The sequence below is a fragment of the Neoarius graeffei genome, chromosome 8 (genome assembly GCF_027579695.1).
Source record: "Neoarius graeffei isolate fNeoGra1 chromosome 8, fNeoGra1.pri, whole genome shotgun sequence".
NCBI classification, from domain to species: Eukaryota; Metazoa; Chordata; class Actinopteri; order Siluriformes; family Ariidae; genus Neoarius; species Neoarius graeffei.
This window is the reverse complement of record NC_083576.1, coordinates 1970478-1984495: the sequence shown is the minus strand read 5'-3', so window position 1 is coordinate 1984495 and position 14018 is coordinate 1970478. Positions and strand designations below refer to the sequence as shown.

At 40.1% G+C, this 14018-nt stretch overlaps 1 protein-coding gene across 1 annotated transcript in view; it reads left to right on the top strand.

Annotated features, from left to right (window-relative positions):
- The window catches only part of si:dkey-237h12.3 (teneurin-3), a 192981-nt gene that overhangs the window by 148735 nt on the left and 30228 nt on the right, over positions 1 to 14018 (top strand). Inside the window, exons 13-18 of the mRNA XM_060927208.1 lie at positions 1088 to 1234; positions 2276 to 2480; positions 2647 to 2766; positions 3565 to 3826; positions 4912 to 5179; positions 10111 to 10254. Coding sequence (XP_060783191.1) covers positions 1088 to 1234; positions 2276 to 2480; positions 2647 to 2766; positions 3565 to 3826; positions 4912 to 5179; positions 10111 to 10254 — 1146 coding nt within the window. The remainder of the gene's footprint in view (positions 1 to 1087; positions 1235 to 2275; positions 2481 to 2646; positions 2767 to 3564; positions 3827 to 4911; positions 5180 to 10110; positions 10255 to 14018) is intronic.

Here is a 14018-nt window from a genome sequence, read left to right as displayed (position 1 = left end):
CCCTAATAGTGTTTTAATGAACTGCATTGTTCCACATTCATCTAATTCCTGCAGTGAAGGACCTTATTATGGGACGGAGATTCTGGCGGAATTTAATAACAGATTTTAAAAGAAGATTAAGGAATCTGATGGAAACCATTAGAGATTTAGCTTTTAACCAGCAGCAGAACGAGAATCTAGAAGAGGCAGGAAAAAGCAGGAAACCAGAAAACAGCGCAGTTGAGTTCTGGACTCTGATTGGTCATCAGGTGTTGATTAAGTCTCTCTAACAGCAGCTCTGATAGTAGTGCAGGTTTACATTAATTAATGCACTCGTTATGATTCGTTCTGGTTTCTATAGTAACAGCAGCTCATTCACAGGGGCGTGTCCAGCGGACATTACGCTGATGGTAAACTGATTAAAAAATAATCGTTGATGTGGTGAAGGTTTCTGTATGGTCTCTGTAAGGAGTCTCCAGTGTGAGCGCTGTGTATCAGTCAGAGGGGAAGCTGGAGCTGTAAGCTTTCTGACGTCTTCAGGACAGAGGAGTTTACAGTATGCTTCTTCTTCTTCTTCTTTACAGTTTCTCAGGAACATGAGGGAACAAACTGCAATTTTTTTTTTATTAATTTGAAGAGAGAATAAAGAGAGCCTGGTGAGGGAGTGGCTGTTTATCGCTGCTATAACATCAGTGAGAATGAATAATAAATAGTAATAGTCAGTACGTTGCTGTGGTGTAAGACGAATAAAACACTCAGGGATGCACTGTTAGAGGAAAATAATCACCTTCAGAGTGGAACAGTAACTCAGCATCATCTCTCACACACACACACACACACACACACACACACACACACACACAGAGTGCTTATGATGTTATTAGAACACGGTCTGAAATCAGTGTCAGTGTGAATTTACAGTTTCTCCTGTCTGATGTCTCTGAAATGTTGATTGATTTTTTCCCCACATTCTCCATGTTGTTTATCCCTCAGTGTCTGAGTTGTGAGATGTGTGAAGTGTGTGTGTGTGTGTGTGTGTGTGTGTGTGTGTGTGTGTGTGTGTGTGTGTGTGTGTGTGTGTAAAACGTGTGTTATTGTATCTCTGTAGACAGTTGTCCCGGTCTGTGTAACGGTAACGGTCGGTGTGTTCTGGATCAGAACGGTTGGCACTGTTTCTGCCAGCCCGGGTGGAGAGGAACAGGATGTGATGTTGCCATGGAAACCGTTTGCTCTGACAGAAAAGACAACGAAGGAGGTGAGGCTTGATATGAATTTTAGAAAGGGCTCGCGCTCACTTGCTGGGGTTCCTTTTAGCACTTTGATTTCCTCTTATAAATTTGCATATCAGATGTGATTGGCTGAAAAGGAGTTTATTTAGTGACATCACAAATTGAGCTCATATATAGCTCCGCCCCTGAAATTAGATTTCTACAGAAGTCTTTGGAATGTCTTTGGTTTCAATGGAAAATGTGAATTTAGGAAAATTTGAGAATTCGTTGATTCAGCATCCAATCTGTAAATCAAATGCCAACAGGAAACACTGACCATATAAGGAAGGTTCTGAGAGGAACAGGAGTATGAAGGGTCAAAAAAGAATAATTTCAGAAATGATGACTAATTTATATTTAATTTTATTTAATAAATTAATATTAATTTCATGGATATTTTTGTTTAACTTTTATTTAATTGTTCTGATTTGCATATTTATTAAAATTTAAATTAGTGTTAAAACAAACAAAAAAAAAAATCGAACACAAAATATATATTTGGTCCTGACTAGAACATGTTCTGATTCTGGCTCTGCTACATTCTAGTTCTTGTTCTTGTTGTTTGGATCCTGATTCTGTTCAAATGTTTTTATTCTGATTCTAGCTCTAGTTCTGGTTCTGGTTCCTGTTTAGACTTTTCTGGTTCTCATTCTTGTTTTAGTCTCATTCTGTTTGCTGTTCTGTTCCTGGCTGTGGTTCTAGTTCATGTTCTGTTTCTACTGCTTGTGTGGTTCATGCTGTGGTGTTGGGTTCTGTTCTAATTTTAGTTCTGCTCCAGTTTTGTTCCTAGTGTTTGTGGTTCTGCTCGGGTTCTGGCTCTAATTATGTGAAGTTTTAGATCTAGAGTTAGTTCCCTGGTTTTAGTGTTGTTGTTGTTGTTGTTTTTTCTACTCTGGTTCCAGTACGAGGAACTGAAAAAGCTCAAATGAATAAAAAGACTTTAATCATTATTACTATTTAAATTTTAATATGAATGGATGTTATCATGTTTATTAATTATGAATTTATTTTCCTGCTGTGTGAAACAGACGGTCTGATGGACTGCATGGATCCAGACTGCTGCATACACACGTCCTGTCAGGAACAGATTTACTGCCTTGGAGCACCTGACCCTAAAACCATGACCCCTCAGCGACCTTTAACCCCCACCATGACCTTTTATGAGAGAGTCAGCTTCCTGATTGCAGCAGGAGGAACTCAGCGACTTCCTGCAGAAAATCCGTTTAACAGCAGGTCGGAATCCGATCGGTTTCCTGCCTCCCGATGTTTAAATAGCTTAGCTTTCACTGGCTAGGATAGTTTTTAGATGGAAATAATAAAGGAAGAAACTAAATTTCTTTTAGGGGGAGAAACGGTGAAGGAGAAAAGAAAGAAAGTTCATTTTGTGTGTGTGTTTTAGTCTGGTGTCTGTGGTTCGAGGTCAGGTGATCACGGAGGACGGGACGCCTCTGATCGGAGTGAACGTCTCACTGCTGCACGACACAGAACATGGATACACCATCACACGCCAGGACGGCATGTCAGTGTACACACACACACACACACACACACACACACACACACACACACACACACACACACACACACACAGAGAGACAGAGACAGAGAGGGAGTAGGAGTAGGGAACTGGAAGTAGTGAGTTGGGAATTGGGAGTAAGGAATAATGATTAGAGAATAAAGAGTTGGAATTATGGTGTAGGGGATAGTGAATAGGGAATACTGAGTAGAGAACAGGGAGTAGGGATTGGGAAACCGGGTGTAGGGAGTAGGGAAGAGGGATTATGGAATTTTGAGTAAGAAATAGGGAGTAGAGAGTAGGGAATAGTGAATAGGCAATACTGAGTAGAGAATAGGGAGTAGGGAATAGATCGTAGGGAGTAGGGAACAGGGATTAGAGGTTAGGGAATATGGAGCAGTGAATAAGGAGGTCGGAATAAAGAATAGGGAACAGGGAGTATGGAATAGTGATTAGAGAATGAGGAGTAGGAATTATGGAGTAGGGAATAAGGAATAGGGAACAGGGAGCAGGGAATAAGGAGTATGGATTATGGAGTAGGGCATAGGGAGTAGGGAATAGGGAGCAGGGAATAAGGAGTAGAGAATAGGGAGTAGTCACTGAGTCAAAAAGAGACATTTTAACAATACTGAATCCTGTGTCCTGATTTAGTTTTAGTTCCGATTCTCATTCAAGTGCTGATCTAGTTCTGGTTCTAGTTCTAGTACACATTCTTCATGTTCTACTTTGGTTCCAGTACTAGTGACTGGTTCTGCTTCTTGTTTTAAAGTTGCAGTATGCTGTTGTCTGGATGTGTTTCAGGTTTGATCTGTTGGTGAACGGCGGCTTGTCTGTGACTCTGAGTTTCACTCGCGCTCCGTTTCCCACAATGCACCACTCCGTGTGGTTGCCATGGCGAGTATTTTACGTGATGAACCAATTGGTGATGAGGCGGGAAGAAAAGGACACACCCAAATGTGAACTTAATGGTCTTGTAAGACCCACCCCACAAATTGTGACATCACCACTATCAACCTTTTACAGCTCCACCCCCGAGGCCACGCCCATCATACCTGAGACACAGGTGAGTTTTAGTTACTTCAGCGAAGCTGGTCATGTGATTTGGTTCCTGTTTAGATTTTTGCTCTAGTTCTTGTTCTCGTCTTCATTTTTCTTAAGTTCTTTAGTTCTTTCTGTCCAAGTTCTAGTTGTTCTGGTCGTTCTGATTCTAGATCAAGTTCTGGTTTTGATCGTGGTTGCTGTATTAGTTTGAGCGCACATTTTTATTTTTAAGATGAGTTTTATTTCTGCTTTTAAATTTGAGTTTGTTTTAATTTTGATTATATCTGAAGTTCTGGTTCTAGTTATTGTGCAAGATTTGATCTCGTTCTTTAGATTTCGATGTTAGTTTTGATTCTGGTTCTAGTTCTAATTATCGTTCTGGTCTCATCCCTGTTCATGTTCTGCTTGCAGTTCTGTTCCTAGTTCTGGTTCATATTCTTTACCTATATCTGGGTTGTGTTATTGTATTGGGTTCTGTTCGAGTGTTTTAGTTTTAGTTCTGCTTCTAGTTTTCTTTCTAGTATTAGTTTTGATTCTGGATCTGATCCTATCTCTAGTTTTGGGTGCAGTTCTGGTTCCTGTTCTGAACTGAGTTTTTATTAAAGTTGTTTTTGGTTCCGTTCATAGTTCCCTAGTTCTGGTTGTCATTTTTTTTAGTTGTAATTCTAAATCTAATTCATGTTTATATTCTGTTTGCTGTTCTATTTCCTTTTTTCTACTTTTGGCTCATGTTCTGGTCTTCAGCTTGGTTTCACTGAGGACTTTTGGGTTTAGTTCTGATTTCTATAATGATTATTGTTTTGCTAGAAAATTAATTAGAAAGAGAATCAGAGGAGTAACTAGAGCCAATCATTTCTGAATGTTATTCTAGTTATTTCTCTGGTTCTGCTGGTGATCAACATTCCTTTTCTAATTAAAAAAAAAGGAGACTTGGAACTGGAGGACATTTGGTGTGGACTGAATGAGGAAGGAAGTAAACCAGAAGGTTCTGTGAGAAATGCGTTGTTTTCCTAATTGTCTAGTGTAGGGAGCAGGGAGTCTGGAGAAGGGAATGGGATGTAGAAGAAGTCACATTTCTACAGTAACACACAGACCGTGGTTCTCTAGGTTCTCCACGAGCAGACGGCCATCCCCGGCAGCGATCTGAACCTGGTGTATCTCAGCTCTCGGGCGTTCTCGTACAAACCTGTCCTGAAAGTGATCATGACCGAGTCAGTCATTCCCTTTGGCCTCGCTAAAGTGCACTTGATGGTGGCCGTGGAGGGAAGAATGTTCCAGAAGGAGTTTCCAGCGACTCCGAGACTCTCTTTCACGTTCATCTGGGATAAAACCGACGCTTACGGACAAAAAGTCTACGGCCTGGCGGAGACTGTGGGTGAGTCGTTAAAACGTCTTTACTACAAATCATTTTATTTCTCAAACTGGATTCTGTCCTGAAGCTGAGTCAGTCATGTGATCCACTAAACTCACATCACTGACTGTAACGAGTGACCACGTTACCCGACTAACTGCTGGTTAAAGTCATCATTCATCCACTAAAACTCAGACAAAGAATGTTTTTTTTTTTAATTTAATGACGTAAATTAAATAACAAAATCAAAAATTCAACCTTGCGCTTAAAATTTAAAAAAATTTGCATTTACTCAAGGGCCGAGTTTAGTTTTCTTCAAGGGTTCTTTAAGGGTTTACTGGATAATTAAAGGTTCTAATCTTCTCAAAAAAAAAAAAAACAGCTCTACGCAGAACGATTTCTAGTGTGAAAACAGTTTGTGAGGTTCTCCAGAGAACCCGAGGGAGTTTTTTTTTTTCCACACAGAGACTGAAACGAATAATAAGCAAAGGACTAAAATGTGAGTAAAGAAATTAAATATGAGAAATATTCTTTATTGTTGCTGTAAATTAATAAACAAACAAACAAGATAGATAGATAGATAGATAGATAGATAGATAGATAGATAGATAGATAGATAGATAGATAGATAGATAGATGTATTTATTAAATTTTTTGAACCAAAGACTAAGATGAATTATAAAGCAGCTGTAAAAATAAATACTTAAATTATTTATTAAGGTATAAGGCATCTAAAAATGTTGGTGTCTGAAGTTTGCATCTTGACATTAGTTTTATAGTTTTATCCTGATCTCATGATTGATTAAATTTGCTGATGGCCAAATGAATGAATAAATAAATAAATAAATACAACTTGATTTGTATTGTGCAGTGTTTTTTAAAATATATTTATGCACTGTAATATATTTATGGTGTAAATCTCAGCATTGTTAGCGATAGTTAGCTGTAGTTGTTAGCTGAAGGCGCTCTTTGTTCGTGTTTTTGTGCGTGTGTAAGCACTCCACGGCCTCTTTCCGGCGCAGCCTGACACCGAGCAGCAGCATGGTCATAAATAAAGCTCCAAAGAGCCGTGCTTTCAGAGACCACCTGTTTGTGGATCGGCCTGTTTGCATGTGTAATTAGTCTGCAACTGAAGCGGAACGAGCTGTGCAGAACCACGGAAGGTCGCAGGATGATATTTTATCATCTCGCTGCTGCAAAGCGACGGGGGAAAGAACAATCACATCTCTCGCCTCAGGCCAAGCGAGATTAATTAGAACAAGAAACAAAAGAGTTACACACCAAACTGCAGAGCTCAGAAACGCAGTCGGGTCTGAACACTCACTAAACACACGCCAGTGACCGCCGCCACAGAACCTACCATTACACATAGAGAGTGAGAGTGTGTGTGTGTGTGTGTGTGTGTGTGTGTGTGTGTGTGTGTGTGTGAGTACAGAGTCGAGCTGTTCACAAGGACATTTGTTTGTATCCCGGCTGTATGGGGTTCAGTGAGGACGCCGTGCTGATGGACAGCACACACTGATCTGTAGCCAGGCATGAAAATTACACCATCATCCATCACAAAAGTTCCCCAGAGTTGACTGACCTACAGAACGTTCTCCAACATGGCCGAGATGGAGGAGGAACTCGTGCACGGTGGCTGTGTTTGATAGTTCAGGCAGAAATGGTCTCACAAGTCTTTCTGTATTTCATGTTGTTATTTTTGAAATTATTTGTTCAATTTGTTATTTCCTTCCGGAGGCCTGGGACAGGAAAAGAAATGAGCCGTGATGCAAAACATGTGCACACAAGTAAAACGAATAAACATCATTTCAGATTCTGATGAAGTGTTTCTGAAATTGTTTTTTAAAACAAGCCCTGAGATTTCTTCAGTTGCTTCAAGGTTCTGTGTGGAACCCTACAACAAAGCAACAAAGGGGGGGTTGATGATTTTTATTTGTTTTTTACTGATCATAAATGATTACAAGTAGAACCCTTTTATAAAGTTATGAACCTTTTAAGAACCTTACACACACACACACACACACACACACACACACACACACACACAAAAGAAGAAGAAGAAACAAAGCAGCCATAAGGATCCTTCAGTCGTTCCTGTGGGGGAATTCTAAAGGTTCATAAAGAATGTTTGCTTAAAACATGAAAACCTTAAGGTGTTATTGGCTACCCATCTGTTAAAGGTTCTGTGTAGAACTTTATAAAAAATGTTCTCCAATCAATAAGAGTTCACCATTTTTGGAAGCTTAGAACCCTCATTTATCCAACAAATCACTGAAGAGCACGCTTTTCTCAGCATGTGTGCCTTAAAATGTTTGGCATCTCAATGGACTTTGAGTTGTCCCTCTGATGCTCCTTTGCGACCAGCAGGGAATGGGTTCTGTTCTTGTTCGTGCAGCAGATTATGAACCGTTCAGAGCATTTCAACCAAAAATAAATTGGGTCAAAATATAGCTGGTTTTTCCAATGTGGGCATGTCATTAGTTTGGAGAGGAAGTGGAGAGCAGTGATGGAGAACAGAACAGAAAAGGAAACATCTACAGAAAAAAATGGACCTAAAACAAATATCTGCGAAAACAGAACAAAAGCTCAGAGGTTATCAATGCGATCTGCCATCTTGCTGCTACTGTTTACTCCCATTGTGCCACGCCCTCCGTTCATCACGCACGCTTGATTACAAAACGTGGGCCGGTTCTCTCATTGGCACCAAGGTTCAAAGAATCCTGAATGGAACCAGTTCAAGAACCCAGTCCCTGTTGGTCAAAAAGAGGGAAGAGGGATCCTTTAAAGGTTCTCTGTAGAACACAACAACAGTGTGTTTCCAGAAAGGATCCAAACACAACTATGTTTAGAAGCTACAAACCCTCAGTTTAGTAAAACACTTTTTTTTTTAAGCAAAGAAACTAATTATCTGAAGAACTCTCTATTTTCTAAGAATTTTAATGCCAAAATGAACATTTCAGGGTTCTTTCTTTGTCCATCTAAGGAACCTTAGAGGTTCTCTGTAAAAAAAAATGTAAGAGTTTGTGTATTAAATTACTACCTAGAACCTGACAGGAGTTTCACCTTCTTTGTCCTTGGCTCCATTTTATTAAAAATAAAAGGTTATTTAAGGGTTCTTTAAGTATTTATTGGATTTCTAGCCTCTTAAAGGATATGGGACATGGATTTTTTTTCTGGGTATAATTATGTATAAAGGACATAAGAAATGCCATCTAAATCACTGCAGGGCGTCAAAAATGTGAAAATCATCACATTATTCAAGTTTTTCTATACATCAGCGTAAAACAAGGATTCGTTAATGAGCTAGGTGGTCACGTGACCCGTGACGTAACAAAAACTTTCCAAGGAGCCAGCGCTTGGGAATCTAATGTAAACAGGTTACCGAAATGGACACCATCGACAGTGACATTCCCGATGTTTCACAGAGATGTGAAGTTAGACCCTATCAATTCAAACCGATAGCTGGAAATTCACATGAACATGGATCTTGCCTTTACTCTGACGGGTCAGATGATTCTGAGAGTGAGAGTTCATTCAATCCCCATGAAACTGAAAGCGGTCGGCTCGATAACACTTCCTGGTAAGTTAAAAACAATTCTGCTCAAAGGCTAATGATCTGTTGAAAGAAGTATTATTTTTGTATCATACATTGAAAGTTCATCATAGATCTAGCTAAAGTCCGTTGCAAGCTAGTTTTTTTTTGCTGATATTTTTCGAGATTGATTGAGATACAAAGCTTCCAGAGTCCGAGATGAAAACATTCAAAATGGCGAAACGAGTCAGAATTATGATGATCAATAATTGATACACCCAAAATTATAATACTAATCCTTACCTCGGCTTTCAGTCGCTTAGCGCAGAGGTCTTCAACAGGTGTGTCGCGAAATCGCACCGGATCACTCATATCAACAAAAATATTCCTGCCCGTCCCCTGGCCTCCGTGCAGGGATGCAAACAGCGCGCCTTTCGGCGGATGCCGCCTTTTTCACGGCTGAATCGCGCAGATCTGATTTTTAAAAAAAAAATAGCGATGTTGGTTCATGGAGCATGAGGCATGAAGTGTAAGGATGAGAGAGAGGCGGTTTGGGTCGGGAAGCTGCGCGCATTTGTGCAGCCTGGCGCAGGTGTGCGCAGCTTCCCGATTTGAACTGTTTTTTTTTTTCTCATCCTTATGCTTCCTGTTTCATGAATTAATATCGCTCAGTACCTGAGTATTAATGTTGAAAGAATCCTCAGTGAAATGGTCCGAATACAGTTTGTGGGAAACAGTAGGTGCAAAGCTTTTTCAACAGGTGTTCTGTAAAGTTGTCCTACCAAGCCTACTGCGCATACGCGAAGCCTACTGCGCATGCGCAGGTGAGCCCACACTTTCCTCAGCTTCGGGTCCTTGGGGAATGCAAAAAAACTTACTCCAGGGCATTTCCCATTGGAATTATTGCAACCATAAGCAGCACAATACACCATGATGTCCAATGTATGATGTTCAATGTACTTTAAAGACTATAAAAACAATTTTCTTGTCATCCACTTCTCCATTCATCTGCCCGCTTGTGCTGTGCCCGAAAGTTTTTGTGACGTATGATCACGTGACAGCGGCTCTTCCGGTTGCAAAAAATGCATATCGGAAGTCGAGCAGAAATGCCATATAATCATCACGAATATAACGATTTTGCTGAATTTAATAGATGATTTTGTATTTGTTGATGCAATTAATTCATATTTTTAATGGAAAGAAACTGATATAGCGTGCTTTTATGTTTCATGTCCCATATCCTTTAAAAACACGGAAAGCTTTCTGATAGTAAAATGTTTTATTGTCAGGTTCTTCAGAGAAGCTTTTAATTTTGGCCCAAAGTGAAGCGGAGTGTTGTCACCACTTCAAAGTTGATTATTTTTCAAGAACCAGAAACATATCAAGGCAGAAAGATTTTTTTTGTGTGTTTTCGTATCAGTGTCTGTGGGCTTCGAGTATGAGTCGTGTTTGAACGTGGTTCTCTGGGAGAGGAGACATTCCACACTGCAGGGGTTTGAACTCGATGCCTCCAACATGGGCAGCTGGACGCTGGACAAACATCACATCCTGGACCTGCAGAATGGTGAGATGTTTCTTCATTTCGTCCTGGTGACTTTATGCTTTGTTCTTCTCACAGCTTTGGTCTTTGGCAGCGTTTGGGACGTTGTTTCTAGCGAGGTCGCGGTCGAGCTGCTCCGAGGTCAACTCCATGGTTTAACCATGAATATTCAGGTTGAAATGACCTGCTTCCCCATTTGCATATGATAGAGCCGGGGATAATGGCTCAGAGTAATGGACGATTAAATGAAGTTCCTTGGCGCAGTGTGCAGAATCAGAAGAACGCTTGCTCTCGTTATGGTCCAGCCTGATTTGGATGAATGAACTTTGCTTAGTTTATTAAGTACAAAATGCTGACTGAGAAATACGGTGATAAAATTTTATTCTTGCTGGACCACTGCTGAGATTTTCACCATATGCTAATTACACTCATTTTTCTGGCCTGCTAGCAGTGAGTCAGAGCAAATGGACTCCCTCTGAGGTTCTTCATCAGTTCCACTAAATGATGGAAACTTTCCTGACATTTAAAGTCCTGTCTCTGACACTTGTTCATGTTCTTCTAAAGATTTATGGATGGTAATGCATGGAGAAGATCAGTGAATGAAGCTAAATCCTGGCTCGTGATTAGTCAATGTCCAGTTCTTCTCAGAGTGGACAGATATCCTTAGTTTGTCTCGAGAAAAAGATTCCCAAATCCTAGATCATCTCTGGATTCTTTGTGCAGTATGGTTCCTCACAGGTGTTTTTTTTTTTTGGATGCTTAATGCACCTAAATTTCTAAATGGATTCCAAAAACGGTTCTGTATCGAACTGTCAAGGGTTTCTCCATTAGACGAACCAAAGAACTTCATTTTTTTTGCTCAGAGTAAAAACAACCACCAGTTCATACACCATCACTGGGTGGAACCTCTTTAGACCATCAGATGCTTTTAAAACGTGTCATGGGAAGACACCAAGGGTGCACAGTCCAGCCGTAACACCACACCACACCACACCACACCCCCACTCGGTTTAGGAATGGTTCATTCCAGGGTGAAAACTTTCTTCACTGCCTCAACATGTTCTAAATGGATGAATCTTCTAAAGGAAGTTCTGAGAGTGTAGATGGAGTTTGAAGCTTGGATGATGGTTTTCAGTTTCTCATTGAGAGTCGATTTGTCTGTGTTGCCTCATGTTTATAAAATGGACACTTCACCCCAGTTTTCTGCCCTTACGATGCAGCCGGCTCTCATCCTGCAGGACGAAGGCCAACTGATGCGTCTGTAAAGGCTCCAAAGGCAACGACACACTAACTGCCCTGTTTTGTATACATGAGGTAATAAATACCCCTGAATAAATGCTTTACTGTTTACTAAAACAGACCTGTGTTATTCAGTTTGCGTTTAGATCCGTGTATTCGCCTGCAATAGTGACCGCTGGTGCTGAAACAAGGATTTAAATCCTGTTATTTACCAAAATGAGGGTGTGAAAGAGGAGCAGTGTGTTCTGCTTGTCCTGGAAAGTACGGCACACATGATGTACAAGATAAACCCTGATATTGTGCTGTTGTCCTTGGGGTTTTATGATTATCTTGCTTTATGTCTCCCGTCTCACCACTTTACAGAGATATTAACCTTCACGTTGTGTTCATGAGTGAAACCCAGTCCCACAGAACCAGGGCAGCCCTTTAGAGTTTATAGCAATACAAGTGGAACACTTATTGTAAAAAGCCCCAATTGGTTTTCTTCTTACAGTGAAAAATAATCCGCAGAGTTGGAATAAAAGCACTGGTGTTTCCATGGAAATGATCATATTCTTATTCCAAACACAAACTTGTTTTGAGGGCTGAAAATACTCAGACAAACCAAGTCACATGACTTCCTCGCATAACGCTCCATCATCAGACTCCAATTAATTCCGATTTCTTGCTAACCGCTGTCAATCACTGCCATGTGATGTCGTGTGATTGGTGTGCACCTCTGACTCCGCCCCCTCGTGCCTTGTGTACCGCTGGAAAAACCCAATCCAGACTCGCACTGGACCGAAAAATCTCTCTTCTCAATTCCACAAAACAAGTTCACTCCATAACTCGAGCTTATTCCTGATATTAACCCTGCCCTGTCGCTACGGCAACATGTTCTTTTGCACAAAACTAGCTTAGCTGTGTTAATTCGGTTAGCATGCTACGTGATGATGTGGTTTCACTGAACTGAAACCACACTCACAAACAATGTTTTAACAGAATATGATCATAAAATAATTTGTTTACATTTCTAATATTTAAAATCTCATGAAAAGGTACAAAATCTTGCGAGGGTTGGCTGGCAGACTTCACACCCAGGAACAAAATAATAAAAACGCTTTCAACGTTACAGCGTCTGTAACAGATCAGTCTGAAGATGTGACGTATGAGTTTGTGTATTTCATAAAGTCTTATTTTCTCGGTGAATAAACAAATGCAATAATGATAAAAAATAAGCAGCTCTGATGAAAACTGAGCTCTGAACATTACCTTCACAAACGCCATCCATTTTAATTAATATTTTATTGCACCTTGTTTTTCTAAGCTTAAAATAAAATAAAATAAAATAAGACAGAATGATGGTTTTATACTGTGTGCACATATTTTAAAAAAATCATATCAAGTAAAAAATATAATTTTATAGAAACGTGTTCATGCACAGGAATAATTTCTTTCTTGTGTTTTGAACTCGTACTCAGGAGGTTTCGTATCAGCTACACATGAACCTTGGCTCTATTATACTCGCTGAAGTGACACTGATATAGAAATAAATCTAATAGAGGAGACGGTGATTTACTGAGCATCTGCACTCCTAATCTCTTTAAATCCTGATTTTGTGATCCACAGAAACGACACGTTCACAGCACCGGTGTGTAAATCTGCTCTAGCTGACTGATATAAATTACATGAAGGCTTTAACATATGAACATATCATCCTTAACTCCCCGCGCTGCTGTACTTCAGAGCCCTGACACAGGAATAAAGGACAGAATAATAAAAAAAACCCTGAGCTGTCAACTCTCACTGCTGTAATTAATTTGCCAAAAGCAGTGTGTGTGTTTGACAATCCCATTTGTCTCAGCAGCTGATAATGTAAAGACACTCAGCCGACTGAACGCAGTGTGGATTACACGTCTGATCACTGAACAACCACTTTCTGTGTGTGTGTGTGTGTGTGTGTGTGTGTGTGTGTGTGTGTGTGTGTGTGAGAGACATTTATCTACCTGAGCCTTCATGACCTATTTTACAGAAATAGACACTGAGCCCTGATAAACACACCAACAGAGCTTTATGTATTTTAGGTTTGTGGGGATTAAAATGAAGATGAATAAAATATCATTTCTAAATATTGCAAATGTGCTTAATGCCTATAATATAAATATAAATACCTGAATGCCAGCCCTGTGGTGACCTGGCGACTTGTCCAGGGTGAATCCCGCCTCTCACCCATAGTCAGCTGGGATAGGCTCCAGCTTGCCTGCGACCCTGCACAGGATAAGCGGTTACAGATGATGGATGGATGGATGGATGGATGGATACCTGAATGCCTGCATTTCCACCTAGTCGTTCAAGTGAACATTGTGTTTAGGAAGCAAACCCATGATGTTGGGATCAGACATGCTTGGACCCCAAATAAAAAGTGAAAAAATAATTCTGGCAAATGAAATATAAAATGTTTATCTTAAGACTCTAATCATTGTGTCTGACATTAAGCCTGGATGCTAAATGCTAAAATAATAATAATAATAATAATAATAATGATCTAAGAGCACTTACTAATCATTAAT